The following is a 12439-nucleotide window of genomic DNA, read 5'->3' on the forward strand; positions in this document are numbered from 1 at the left end:
TCTATTAGGAGGATTAAAGCTGATCAGACCAATGAGAAGAACTGGTTATTGATTTGCAGTGACCCTTCCATCAAAGGAAACTAGGACAGAAAACAGCTACCATTTTCCCATTAATTTTGGCATTCATGTGTTTGTAAAAGCTTATGAAAATCGCTTGCCAATTTAATTTGAATTAAAAAAACAGAAAGTTGATGTTCTTTTATCTTTCAGCAAAAAAAGCTTTTCATTATTAAAGCACTAAAAGACCTATTTGTCCCTGCATCCATCCAAAAATCAGATTAATAGAATTGATAGATTAATCTGACAAAATGTGTTATGTACCATAGAAATTTATGATAGGTGCAGTGTTAATTATACCACATGGGTTTCCCTAATGACCTTTGGTGACTCAGAAGGGTCAAGGACTCCTGATATCCAGCCAGACAAGAGTCAGCAAATACCACGGCTCTCAGGTAACAACATCCAATAACAGTGCAGTGACCCTGAAAGGATGCTGGTCAGCGGATGCAGCGGAAGAACGAGAGAAAGACAGTGAGAAAGAGTTAGAGTTAGAGGGTGGGGGGATAGAGAGAGAGAGAGACAGACAGACAGACAGACAGACAGACAGACAGACAGACAGACAGACAGATGGACACAGATACAACAGACAGAAATAGAGAAGGAGGCAGAGAGACAGACAGACAGACAGACAGACAGACAGAGAGAGAGAGAGAGAGAGAGTGAGAGAGAGAGGACAGACAGACAGACAGACAGACAGACAGTCAGACAGATGGACACAGAGAAAGTAGACAGAGAGAGAAAGAAGGAGGCAGAGAGAGAGAGAGAGAGAGAGAGAGAGAGAGAGAGAGAGAGAGAGAGAGAGAGAGATGCAGACAGACAGAATGAGAAACATATAGCAGACAGACAGACAGACAGACAGACAAACAGGCAGGCAGGCAGACAGAGCGAGAGAAAGAGACAGACAGACAGACAGACAGACAGACACAGAGAAAGCAGACAGAGCGAGAGAAGGAGGCAGAGAGAGAGACAGTCAGACAGACAGACTGACAGACAGACAGACAGAATGAGAGACACATAGCAGGCAGACAGAGCAAGAGAGACAGACAGAAAGAGAAACAGAGAGAAAAACTGACAGAGAGAGAGAGAACACGGTTGGACAGTGTGTGCTCTGTGAGAAGAATAAAGAGAGATCTTTTTCTAGCAATGTACAGTATCTGTTTCACCTCAGATGAAGAAAGAGCATGTTGACTTTGTAAGTGCAGTTTAGAGCGTACACTGACAGGATGTGTTTGAGTCTTGCTTTTCATCCAGTCCTAAGAAAGATTAGTCGATAAAAGTAAGCTCTATAAGTCTATATGCAGAGTTATTATACCTTTATGTATTTTGAGAGACTATTGAAATGACACTCAGGCAATTTATGAATATGAAATTCATAACAGAATTTCTCCCATAAAACCTTGTCCTTAATTCCGGGGCAACAGCATACTGATTACTGAAAGTAAAGCTAAATAATCAATAATGCAAATGTAATGTAAATATAACAAATAACAGATTAATACATGAGTCCGCATTGTTGTTATGCCTGTTGCCACTGTGTAAAGGTGATGTCAGTTTAATAAAAGTACTTGTCAGGCTTATATGGGTAAATCTTTACCTGATTTTAGTACATTTAGTTCAATCCGTTAACTACATGCTTAATGTTATTTGCTAATCATAACACAATGAAGAAATATAAAACTAATAAATTCAGCTTCATAATATCATAGGTTTAGTATTTTCACTACAGTTATACAGTCAGGTTTTGCCATCTAGTGGCTCTGAGTTAACACACTAGGATTCAGGGCTGGTGTGTACTCAGGATCACATTATGATTATAATTATTATAATGCACTTCATATTATAAACACTTCAGGTGGCAAATCACAGACCACCATATATCAGCCATAAAATACAGATGATAATGAAGGGGCAAATAAAGATCATCTTACATACAGAAACAGAGATTTATGAGAAGAGAATTTGATGATGCCAATTTCAACTTGTAATAAAATTGAAGTGTTTTCTTAGAAATATCTTATAGAATTTCTCAACTTTACTGATGACATTATTTGTAGGTAACAGCTCGCTAACTGTATATAAGAAAACCAAATTACAGGATTATGGCATACCCTTGCATATGAAATATATGAACAGGTACCAATCTCATTTGCTACAAGTTATTCATCATACATTTTTTACTAGTAAAACATAAAAATGGTTAATAATAATGGTCATACTTTCTCTGTGCTTCTCTGTTCAAGTGTAAAATTATAGCAAGAAGATGGTTTTAAATAGAAACTGCTATTAATACACAAGGCCAAGACTGGCTTTAAATTATATTTAAAAGGCCTCCTAAATGGATAGAAAGCATAATTAAACCTCAGGCTTTGAGATATTATTTAAAGTAAATGGAGGAAATCTCACTGTTCTGTCAGACTGATCGAGTGGTCATTGTTTATTACAAATACATTTAGATGCCAAAGCTAGTTACAACAGGCAGTTTGATATGTTTATTTGAGGACATTCTTGCTAACTTGTTTGCTATATTTGTCTTAGCTTGAAAATTAGCCAGCTAGTAAAGTCAGCTGGTGAGCTATCGGTAACAATCAACAAGTTTCAGGTTTATTGTCATGTGCATAAAGAGTATTTTATACACTCGAGTACCTTGTTCACTTCTACCCAGATAAAGTGCAAAAAAGATAATGAAATGTGATTAAATGGAGAGTTGTATTGCATATACAGTATTCTAAATGATTATTGTATTCTAAGCAAGTGAAGAAAAAAAAACAAGTTAGATCATATTGAAATGCTTTATCTAATATTAAACAGCAATATTTCAGTATTTCATGTTGTTTATGAGAAGCTCGCCTGTGTTTGATTGACAGAAGGCAGCCATCTGCAGACAGGCAGCATTTTGTGGCATAGGAACTGTATAGTTTTGACTAAAAGAAAGCTCTTTCTACCTGATGTGGTGACTTGGGGGAGGTTTGAGCATTATAGGTCTTTCTTAAATCGTCTCCGAGTCAGGTCTTTCGAAGGTAATTACGGTTAACACGCTGTCTGCCTGACATCTTCCCTATTATTACTACCACAGGATTGATATGAACTGGTCTAAATTTCTAGACGTTTTGTACTGTAGGTGTGCCATTTTCTTTTACCCCATGTCTCAAGCTTCTGTCTTATTTGCCATTGCTGGAAATACACCATAATTCAGGCACCTATGCTGTATCTACTGAAGTGCAAATTGAAAACCTTTTTTCTCTGCACCAGTTCTCTAGGTCATGTAGCGAAAGGGTCATTACTCTAAAAGGAGCCTGTGACAGAAGGCAGTCGCAAATGATGCGCAGGACACATAATTTCTATAGCACAGTGCCGAAAGGAGGGAGAGCTTTGAAAAAGAAGGTGTAACACCTGCTGGATAAATGTATTCACATGTCCCTGCGAGATATCTAAAGACATCACACTGCACTCATTGACACTCTCTAACACAAAGATGCTAAAATGCTTTTCTGTTCTGTCATGAAAAATACTGCTCAGGGTACATCCATAAAGCTTCTGACGATATTTTACAAGTTAATATGACCTGCATTGGAAGAGATATCTGTAGGTAATACATAGCTGAGTCTATTACACATCAACGCAAGTTCTCATTTAAAGGTGAAAATCATCATTGCTGTCTGTCAGAGGTTTAGTCATTGATCTGTCCAACAGCTGTCTTTTCTAATAGTCCAGTCATTGTCTTGTCTTACACTCCATCCCTTAAAGAGCTGCTTCACAATGACTCAATGGCTTACTGTATTAGGTATTTCTTCAGATCAAACAGCATGCTCTCTTGCTGTGGTGGATAGGGTAATGCCACATGCTAAACATCTGTCGCTTGTAATGAAAGCCTCATTAATTATCTAGTAAATAATGTCCTGACTGTGGTTGCTATAACTTTGGTAATGCTTTTAATGAAAAAGGGTACAAACAGATTGTTCGGGCAAATGGACAGGGACAGAGTGACTTCCTTTGGCCATGCTGTTTCTATGGAAACAGATCATAGGTGAAACTGAGCCCCATGCTAATGACACCTTTAAAGTGTCCTTTAATTTGGAAAGGATGCATACTAAGCTGTTCTATAATGGCAATAGATTTTAATTTTTATGTCTCCATGCCTTCTACTCATGTGCAATAGAGTTTTATTTGCAATCACCATGCTTGATCCAAAGACCAAGGACATTGATCAGCACCTCCATGACACCTATAGTGATAGAGCAATTGAGCAAGAGCAGACATTGAGTTGAGAACCTGGAGGAAGTGAAAATCAAAGGAGGGCTTCGACCAGACTGAATCACAGGCACAACCCAGAGTTATCTGAATGGTCATGGATGGCTAGCATACCAAGAGCGGATTAGAGTAAAGCCTGATGGAAGGAGAGGCATAAGCCGATCCAGGAGGATGTGTGAGCAGCGGTGTAGTAACTTAATGCCAGTGATATTGTACAGATGTTGCAGCAGGGTGTTTGGACCAGAGGGGTGCTAGCAATAGACTGTAAGATTTTGAGGCAGAACTTCTACAAGTAATAAGGTTTTAGAAGGTTTTATGTTCTTACCAACCCATTCAATATCTACAGTGGTGGTATGGCAGAAACATAAGAAGCTCACTGGTTAAATCAATGACTGTCTGTACAAGCTGCATCATGAAAAACTAGGCTTGTTTAGGCATGTAAAGAATCTCACACAATATCGCCAGAACCTCTGAATTTGCCAAGTGGCAATATATGTTCCACCTATAATAATTCAATTCAATTCAATTCAAGTTTATTTGTATAGCGCTTTTTACAATAGACATTGTCTCAAAGCAGCTTTACAGAACATAAACACAGAGCAGAAGGTAAACATAATTAATGATAAAGGAATTAACAAATAATAAAAGAAATAAGAATTAACAGAATAAAAATTCTAGATTATTATTAGTTGTATATAGTTCACAGTGTGTATGTATTTATCCCCCTATGAGCAAGTCTGAGGTGACTCAGGCAGCAGTGGCAAGGAAAAACTCCCTTAAATTGGTAAAGGAAGAAACCTTGAGAGGAACCGGACTCAAGGGGGAACCCATCCTCATATGGGTGACACTGGGGTGTGATTGTAATATACAGTCAGTTAAATGTTGTATTGGTGTAAGGTTCAAGGACGTCTGATCTCCTGAGTACCACAGAGTCTAACTGGAGATGTCTCAGGATTCTTAGAGTCGGCCTCGGCTCAGTGGACGTCCAAAGGCTTCGTCCCACAGAGGACGTTGGGAGCTGGTACAGTGTCTGGATGCCTCGGGATAGGTACAAAGAGAGAAGCAGTGGAAAGGGATTAACATATCTGCTGTTCATAGAATGTGTGCTGGTCTGATGTACTGGTGCATGATATTATGGGATGTATTATGTGTACGCCTGACTAAAGAGATGAGTTTTTAATCTACATTTAAACTGGGAAAGTGTGTCTGAGCCCCGAACACTATCAGGAAGACTATTCCAAAGTTTGGGAGCTAAATAAGAAAACGCTCTACCACCTTTAGTAGACTTAGATATTTTGGGAACTACCAGAAGTCCTGAGTTTTGTAATAATAAAGGAGAGATGTTTTCAGTTTTGCTGGTCACCACCCAACCTTTTAACTACTAAAGCATTTAAAGATATACGTAAGACCCATCATATGCAACATAGCCAAACAATGATCTAATTAAAACTACATTGTGAAGTATGGCCTCAAGTGTGTTAGCATGTTTGATGCACAATGAAATTAGACATTTTAAATGTCTTACCTCCACACAAGAAGGAAAGTATTTCATGAAAAGCTTAATACATATAACTGAGACATTTTCTTCATTGATTATCATATGTAAATTTTAGTTTGAGGCATTAATAATGGAATTAGAATTTAAAAGAAAATGCAATTTGCCTGCTTCATTAGTGTCAAATGCCATGTTCTCTTGTCTATTATTGAAAATTCCAATAAATGTTACTAATATTGAAAGGTTTGATATTACATTACAATTATTTCCTTATGCACTTGTTAGATTTTGGAGACATTTTGAAAATATGAGAAAGTGTAATAAGCAGAAAGGCCTATATTAAAAAAAAACTTCTGACAGTAACATTTCTTCAAATTGAATAGTTTTTCAGTCTTTCATCTTTTTTCTAAACCTAAAAAATGAGTGGACTGATGATTTGGGCGGGTCCCTGAAGATATTTTATTCAATCTGGCAACCCTTTTGGTGTATTTTACTCTCTGGATAAGGAGTTTAGATCAGTCCATCATCCACCTCACACTGCACACCTGTAAGGGATAAGAGTCGCTGATAAGAGACAGGAAAGCAATAGTAATGTTTTGTGCTGCTTTGTCAAGGACAAATCTGGAGACTTTACTATGTAAGAGCACTCGAGTAACATGTTCAACAGGTTCTGTTTCCTATAAATAATTAAGCAAGGGCATCTTTTATTTCTATTTTTCTTCCGTAATTTCAAACTCATCATCACCAAGCCACTTGAACATCTGAATGCAGAAAGCCTGACAAACCCTGATTATATTTCATTGTAAGTGGTAAGTTTTAAATTGTGATTATCTCTCTTTAGATAATTTAATAATTGATTTGTACTCAGTTACTTCTCCTTTAATGTGTTGCAGGCTTTTGATTGCTTAAGCATGTCTTACAATAGCACTGCTAAAACAGAATATCTGAAATCAAGCACTGTGTCTAATGACAGCTGTAAAGCAGAAAACGTCTCTGTCGCTTCCTCTGTCATAACCATGACGGTGGGGATCGTATCCAATACTCTGGCTCTCTTCATCCTTCTCAAAGCTTACCAGCGACTCCGTAAGAAGTCCAACGCTTATTTCTTGCTCTTTGCAAGTGGACTGGTGATGACTGACTTCCTGGGACATCTTATAAATGGCTCTCTGGCTCTCTATGTGTATGCCTTGAACAAAGAATGGGAAAGCTTTGACCCCAATCAGGTTCTTTGTGGGGTTTTTGGCATTTGTATGTCTTTTTTTGGTCTGAGTCCCCTGCTGCTTGGAGGTATTATGGCTGTGGAGCGCTGCATTGGAGTGACTCACCCACTCTTTCACACGACAGTATTGACCTCCTATCACATACACAGGCTGTTGGCACTTAACTGGATCCTGGCCCTGCTCGTGGCCCTTCTACCAGTGTTAGTGTGGCGTCCATACCAGGTACAGGGCTCCCGAAGCTGGTGCTTCTATCGTTTGGTGGGGTTACATGACTGGCTGGATATGCTTCTCCCCATGATCTTCTCCATGTTGGGATTGCTGGCTCTGCTCATCTCACTCGTGTGTAACACAGTGACAGGATTCACTCTTCTGTGGACCAAAATGCATTGTGAACTTGACTACCACTGCTCGCGCAGAAAATCTCTCCATTTTGAGATGATATGCCAGCTCCTTGCTATCATGATGGTATCATGTATATGTTGGGGTCCGTTTCTGGTAAGAACTTTTTTTCTATTAGTGCCATGGAAAAGCTCATCATACTGCAGATATTCACACATATTGCAGATCATATTTGTAAATAATGATATAGTGAATATGTCTTAACATGTTGAACAAATGATAAATACACTTTGACTTGAAACACTTTTGACATCCAAAGGAAAACATTTATTTTGAAACAAATGTTTCTCTATCTATAGATTAAATATTCTTGTCTTGCATGTTGTCTAATGTTTTTTCAGGTTACAATTTTTATCACAAGCTTTCAACAGAAAGGTGAAGATGCATGCAGCCACCTGTTGCTGACTGTGCATCTGGCCACTTGGAACCAGATTCTTGACCCGTGGGTGTACATACTTCTACGCAAGGCTGTTTTGAAGCGTCTTTGCCTGCTGGCACAGAGATTAACTGGCCCATGTCTTAAACATGAAGCAAAATTTAGGTGGAGGTTTAGCAGTATGGGGAGTTCTGTGAAGGCAAGCAGCTCTGTAAGCAGCAGACCAGACTTGGATGGTCCATTCCAGCCAGGCATTTACTTGGATGGTCCATTCCAGCCAGGCACTCACATCACAACCAGCAGGAATTATACGTGAGCTGGAGTGGAGGATACAGGTTTACCACAGATATATTGTAGTTAGAGAGAAAAGGCCTCTAAAAATGACATGGCACTCTGCAGAAAATTTCAAAGCTTTGAAAATCACAGGTGAACTGATGGGGTCTGGATGGAGGAGAACAGATTTTTAAAAAATGCATTTAATAATAAATTATTTGAATACTTATATATGAATTTATATTTATTAATATAAGCTAGGCTATATAAAAATGCCCTGTCCGGGGTCACCACAGCGGATCCCATGGTCATACACTAGGCTATATAATATGTATTGTTATTATTATTATTATTATTATTATTATTATTATTATTATTATTATTATTATTATTATTATTATATTAGTAGTAGTAGTAGTAGAAGTAATAGGAGTAGTAATAGTAGATAGTAGTAGCAGGAGTAGTAATATTAGCAGTAGTAGTAATAATACTAGCAAGGGGTAGTAATAGTAGCAGTACTAGTAGCAGCAGTAGTAGTAATAGTAGTAGTAGGAGTAGTAATAGTAGCAGGAGTAGTAATCGTAGCAGTAGTAGTAATAGTAGTAGCAGGAGTAGTAATAGTAGCAGTAGTAGTGATAGTAGAAGTAGTAATGTTAGAAGTAGTAATAGTATTCCTACATTTAGAAGAGAACCATCAGAAAGTTACACACACAATTTGTGTGATTTTATTTTTGTCCTGTACGTCAAATATATGAAGGCTCTGTCAAAACAACAAAACATGTGAATATCACAATTTATTAAAGTACCACATTTTAAAAACTCATCATTTCACATCAAAAACTGTGAATTCTCTGATTATTCAAAGTGACATTGAAAATATTTTACTAAGTAGAATTTTGTTGGGTGTTAATATTTGTGTTGTTGTGTTATTAACGTATACAGCCTCTATAAATGTGTTAAACGGGTTTGTACACTGAAATATACATTAAATTAAGGGGAAAAAAAGGATTCAACTGTCACCACAAAGGATGTTAAGTGTTTTTTTCATGTGTTTATGCTCGTTCTGTGAAGAAGAGATTTTGTGTGTCACTCCACCAGGGGCAGCAGCGCTATAACCCCTTTGTACGCACGAGCACGTATAATAAAAGTGACGTAATGGTGTCATCATTTCCGCCTTCTTCTTTGTCGCATGCTTTTCCGACCAGCTGTAGGTAAAAAGGTTTGTATTTTTTTCTACCTGAAAACTGCACCATTTCAGGGCGTTTGAGTAGTCACTGTTAAATAATAAGCTTAACGTTATGTGTTTAATATTTTTCTAGGTACATGAAGTCTTTGAATGTGTTGACACTACGGAGTGTTTTCATCCTGAATGCACAGGCAGTTAGCCTTTAGCCAGTTGACTTAATAGCGACATAACGTTTGTTATCGACTTAAACGCCGTTGACTGCCTCGAGTTTATTTTACACACACACATATATATTTTTTAAGAGTGAGCGATATAGCAACATTAATCCAGCCCAGATTCCAGCGAGCTAACAGTCGACCAAGCTCTATCAAGCCCCATCAGACATTTTCTTTTCGTTAATTCATCGTTCGTTAGCATCATCGCTAATAGCTTTGTTTGGATTATTACACAACTTTCTTCACCAAGCGGATTGTTTCGGTGCTGAAATCTGATTGGCTGAGTTTCGGTTTATATGTTAATACGGCACGTTTTAAACCAATAAAGCGTGACCGTAAATGTATTCATGTTGCACTGAATTAATTAGGAAACGGAATAACATTATTTAGAATGGACTAATTATTCAGTTGTTAAATATTCATTTTCTAGCATTGTTTTTTCGCCGATTTACATAAACCGTTTTCCAAATCGTCCAATCATGTTCTGTGTATTAGAATATCATTATGTTGATTTATGTAGCATTCCGCTAATGCACTACTTTTATGTGGTGGAAGAATAATGCATTTTCTTTCTTTCTTGTTTTTGTTTGTTTATACTTTTAAGCTTTGTTTACCTCATGTAAGTGCAGAAATGTTTCAATATTATTGCTCAAGCAAGAATAATGTACTAAAGATTAGCATTTGTGCAGCAGTTCTTGTAACAATTATTCTATAAATTAAATGTTGCATGTTGTCACAGCCAACACGGACAGGCGGAATGAAACGCGCAGTGAAACGTCCCAGTTAATGTCATGTATTTTTTCCAGAAGACAAAATGAATCAAGAAAAACTGGCTAAACTTCAAGCCCAAGTCCGAATAGGGGGCAAGGTAAAATGAACCTTTATGATTTAAGTTTTTATCCTTAATTCTGGCAGCTAACACACCATATATTGTTTCTGTAACACATTTTTTGACAAATGTTTCTAAACCTCTTTTCTCAGGGAACGGCACGAAGAAAGAAGAAGGTTGTTCACAGAACGGCAACCGCAGACGACAAAAAACTTCAGAGCTCGTTAAAGAAACTTGCTGTGAATAACATTGCCGGAATTGAGGAGGTCAAGTATTACTGTCAAGTCACAACCGTATGATTAAAGTTGAGAAAAAGTATTGCTCATGGAAATGGACTTGAGTCTAACGTTCGCGTCTGTGTTTTCAGGTTAACATGATCAAGGATGATGGTACAGTGATCCACTTCAATAACCCCAAAGTGCAGGCTTCTTTGTCGGCAAACACGTTCGCTATCACAGGCCATGCAGAGACCAAGCAGCTGACAGAGATGCTTCCTGGCATCTTAAGTCAACTAGGTGCAGACAGTCTCACGAGTCTGCGCAAACTTGCTGAGCAGTTCCCCAGACAAGGTGGGTGCAAATGATGTACAGTAGAAAGTTTTATTTATTTATTGTATTCATTAGGTAATTTACCTATGCCTTTTGTGTCTAAAGTTCTTGAAAACAAAGCCCCTAAAGCAGAAGACATTGATGAAGAGGATGATGATGTTCCAGGTGAGGCATATCACATTTCGCTTTTTGTATGAATGTGAAGAACTCCTTTATGAACCTGCATAAACCTGACACAGTTTCTCTCCTCTACCCAGATCTGGTAGAGAACTTTGACGAGGCATCAAAGAATGAGGCTAACTGATTGCACATCATTAACTGGTACTGCAGTTCAGGACAGAGCCTGTTGCAGTATTTTTAAATGCGATAATCGACATATCAACACTATCCAATGAACCAGAGACTTTTGTATTTTAAATTGGCTTTCATGCCCAGATAATGCTCCTCGGTCAGTCTCTTGCACTTAAACAAGATGATGGTAACATTAAGATATGGCTTAAGGTTCTGAACGATTACAATATTGTTGATCTTGATCATGATTGACTGAAAGCTAGTCTTAATTATTTTTGTCAGTGAAACAATAAATATTCAAACCTTTTAGTGTTGTGATTTTTATTGCTGCTTAAAGATTATTCTTTGTATTCAGTTGTGCTCAGAAGCTGAAAAACAAGGAAAGGGATGATTCTCTGATGAATGGTTGAAGCATTTATGCTTCTGGGACTACTTTACTCTTAGTTGGGGGAGTCTGAAGCTGCCAAGAATGCTGTATGGGACACCTGTATATTGCAGGGCTTTCCATGTATAGACATTTTGCTTTTTTAGAATCACTAAAACCACCACTGGGCCTGCATAGTTTTAGAAAGATTAGCAGAAACCAGAGGAAATCCACATGGCTGAAGAAGGAACATGCAACATACCTGCTGTGCTGTCATGCAGATCAGATATGCAAAGTAGAATTTGTTAAAATAATGTTAAGTGAGCGTGAGTTTGCAGTGAGCTGCATGTTAAGACGTTAACAGATTATACAATAATATTCCGGTTTGTAGGATTTGGTTACATACACATATAGGGCCAAATGTTTGTAGACATGTGACAATCACAATCATGAGTTTATTCTTCCAAATGTTAAAAGCACACAGTGACAATGGTTTTGTATACTGTAGCATTACAAATTCACTTCAATGATTCTAAGAGGCACAAACCTGTTCCAGCATGACAATGCTCCTTTGCCCAAAACGAGCTCCATGAAGACACGTTGTGTTAGGGTTGTAGTAGAAGAACGCGAATGTCCTGCACAGATCCTTGAGAAGAACTGAAACACTGTGCCTTATACACCCTCACACACTGGTACGCACATCAGTACCAATAGTGATCTCACTAATGCTCTTGGAGCTGAATGACCACAAAACCCTTCTGCCATGCTTTAAAATGTATTGAAAGCCTTTTCCAGAAGTGTAGAGGTTATTATAAGTACATGTGAAATGAGATGTTCAATAGAACATAGAGGTTAGATGTCCACAAACATTTGATCACACTTTATAGCTGGTATTGTCTTTAAGAAGGTGAACCATATGGGAATTCTTTCCAACT

At 37.9% G+C, this 12439-nt stretch overlaps 2 protein-coding genes across 4 annotated transcripts; both read left to right on the forward strand.

The window, feature by feature from the left end:
* The first annotated feature begins 6702 nt into the window (after positions 1–6702).
* Positions 6703–8252, forward strand: ptgfr (prostaglandin F receptor (FP)). Its single transcript, XM_047807467.1, has 2 exons — positions 6703–7596; positions 7764–8252. The coding sequence occupies exons 1-2, from the start codon at positions 6715–6717 to the stop codon at positions 8112–8114; spliced, it is 1233 nt and encodes a 410-aa protein (XP_047663423.1). The 5' UTR covers positions 6703–6714; the 3' UTR covers positions 8115–8252.
* A 940-nt stretch (positions 8253–9192) lies between these two features.
* On the forward strand, positions 9193–11447 carry btf3l4 (basic transcription factor 3-like 4). Of its 3 annotated transcripts, none has more exons than XM_027169923.2 (6): positions 9193–9290; positions 10279–10340; positions 10454–10567; positions 10669–10870; positions 10955–11014; positions 11107–11447. In XM_027169923.2, the coding sequence occupies exons 2-6, from the start codon at positions 10287–10289 to the stop codon at positions 11151–11153; spliced, it is 477 nt and encodes a 158-aa protein (XP_027025724.1). In that variant the 5' UTR covers positions 9193–9290; positions 10279–10286; the 3' UTR covers positions 11154–11447. The 3 variants fall into 3 exon arrangements, with proteins under 3 accessions (XP_027025724.1, XP_027025725.1, XP_027025723.1); XM_027169924.2 differs by having other exon boundaries at positions 9248–9290; positions 10212–10340; XM_027169922.2 differs by having other exon boundaries at positions 9258–9282.
* The last annotated feature ends 992 nt before the right edge of the window (positions 11448–12439 follow it).

Source organism: Tachysurus fulvidraco, chromosome 2 (assembly GCF_022655615.1).
Source record: "Tachysurus fulvidraco isolate hzauxx_2018 chromosome 2, HZAU_PFXX_2.0, whole genome shotgun sequence".
Lineage (NCBI taxonomy): Eukaryota > Metazoa > Chordata > Actinopteri > Siluriformes > Bagridae > Tachysurus > Tachysurus fulvidraco.

Bases quoted from the DNA above. Each gene is read 5' to 3' on its own strand.
- ptgfr (XM_047807467.1), top strand. From the start codon at position 6,715: ATGTCTTACAATAGCACTGCTAAAACAGAATATCTGAAATCAAGCACT. The intron at 7,597-7,763 runs GTAAATAATGAT...ATGTTTTTTCAG, and splicing joins ACATATTGCAGATCATATTT to GTTACAATTTTTATCACAAG.
- btf3l4 (XM_027169922.2), top strand. From the start codon at position 9,261: ATGCTTTTCCGACCAGCTGTAG. The intron at 9,283-10,278 runs GTAAAAAGGTTT...TATTTTTTCCAG, and splicing joins GCTTTTCCGACCAGCTGTAG to AAGACAAAATGAATCAAGAA. The intron at 10,568-10,668 runs GTCAAGTATTAC...CTGTGTTTTCAG, and splicing joins ACATTGCCGGAATTGAGGAG to GTTAACATGATCAAGGATGA.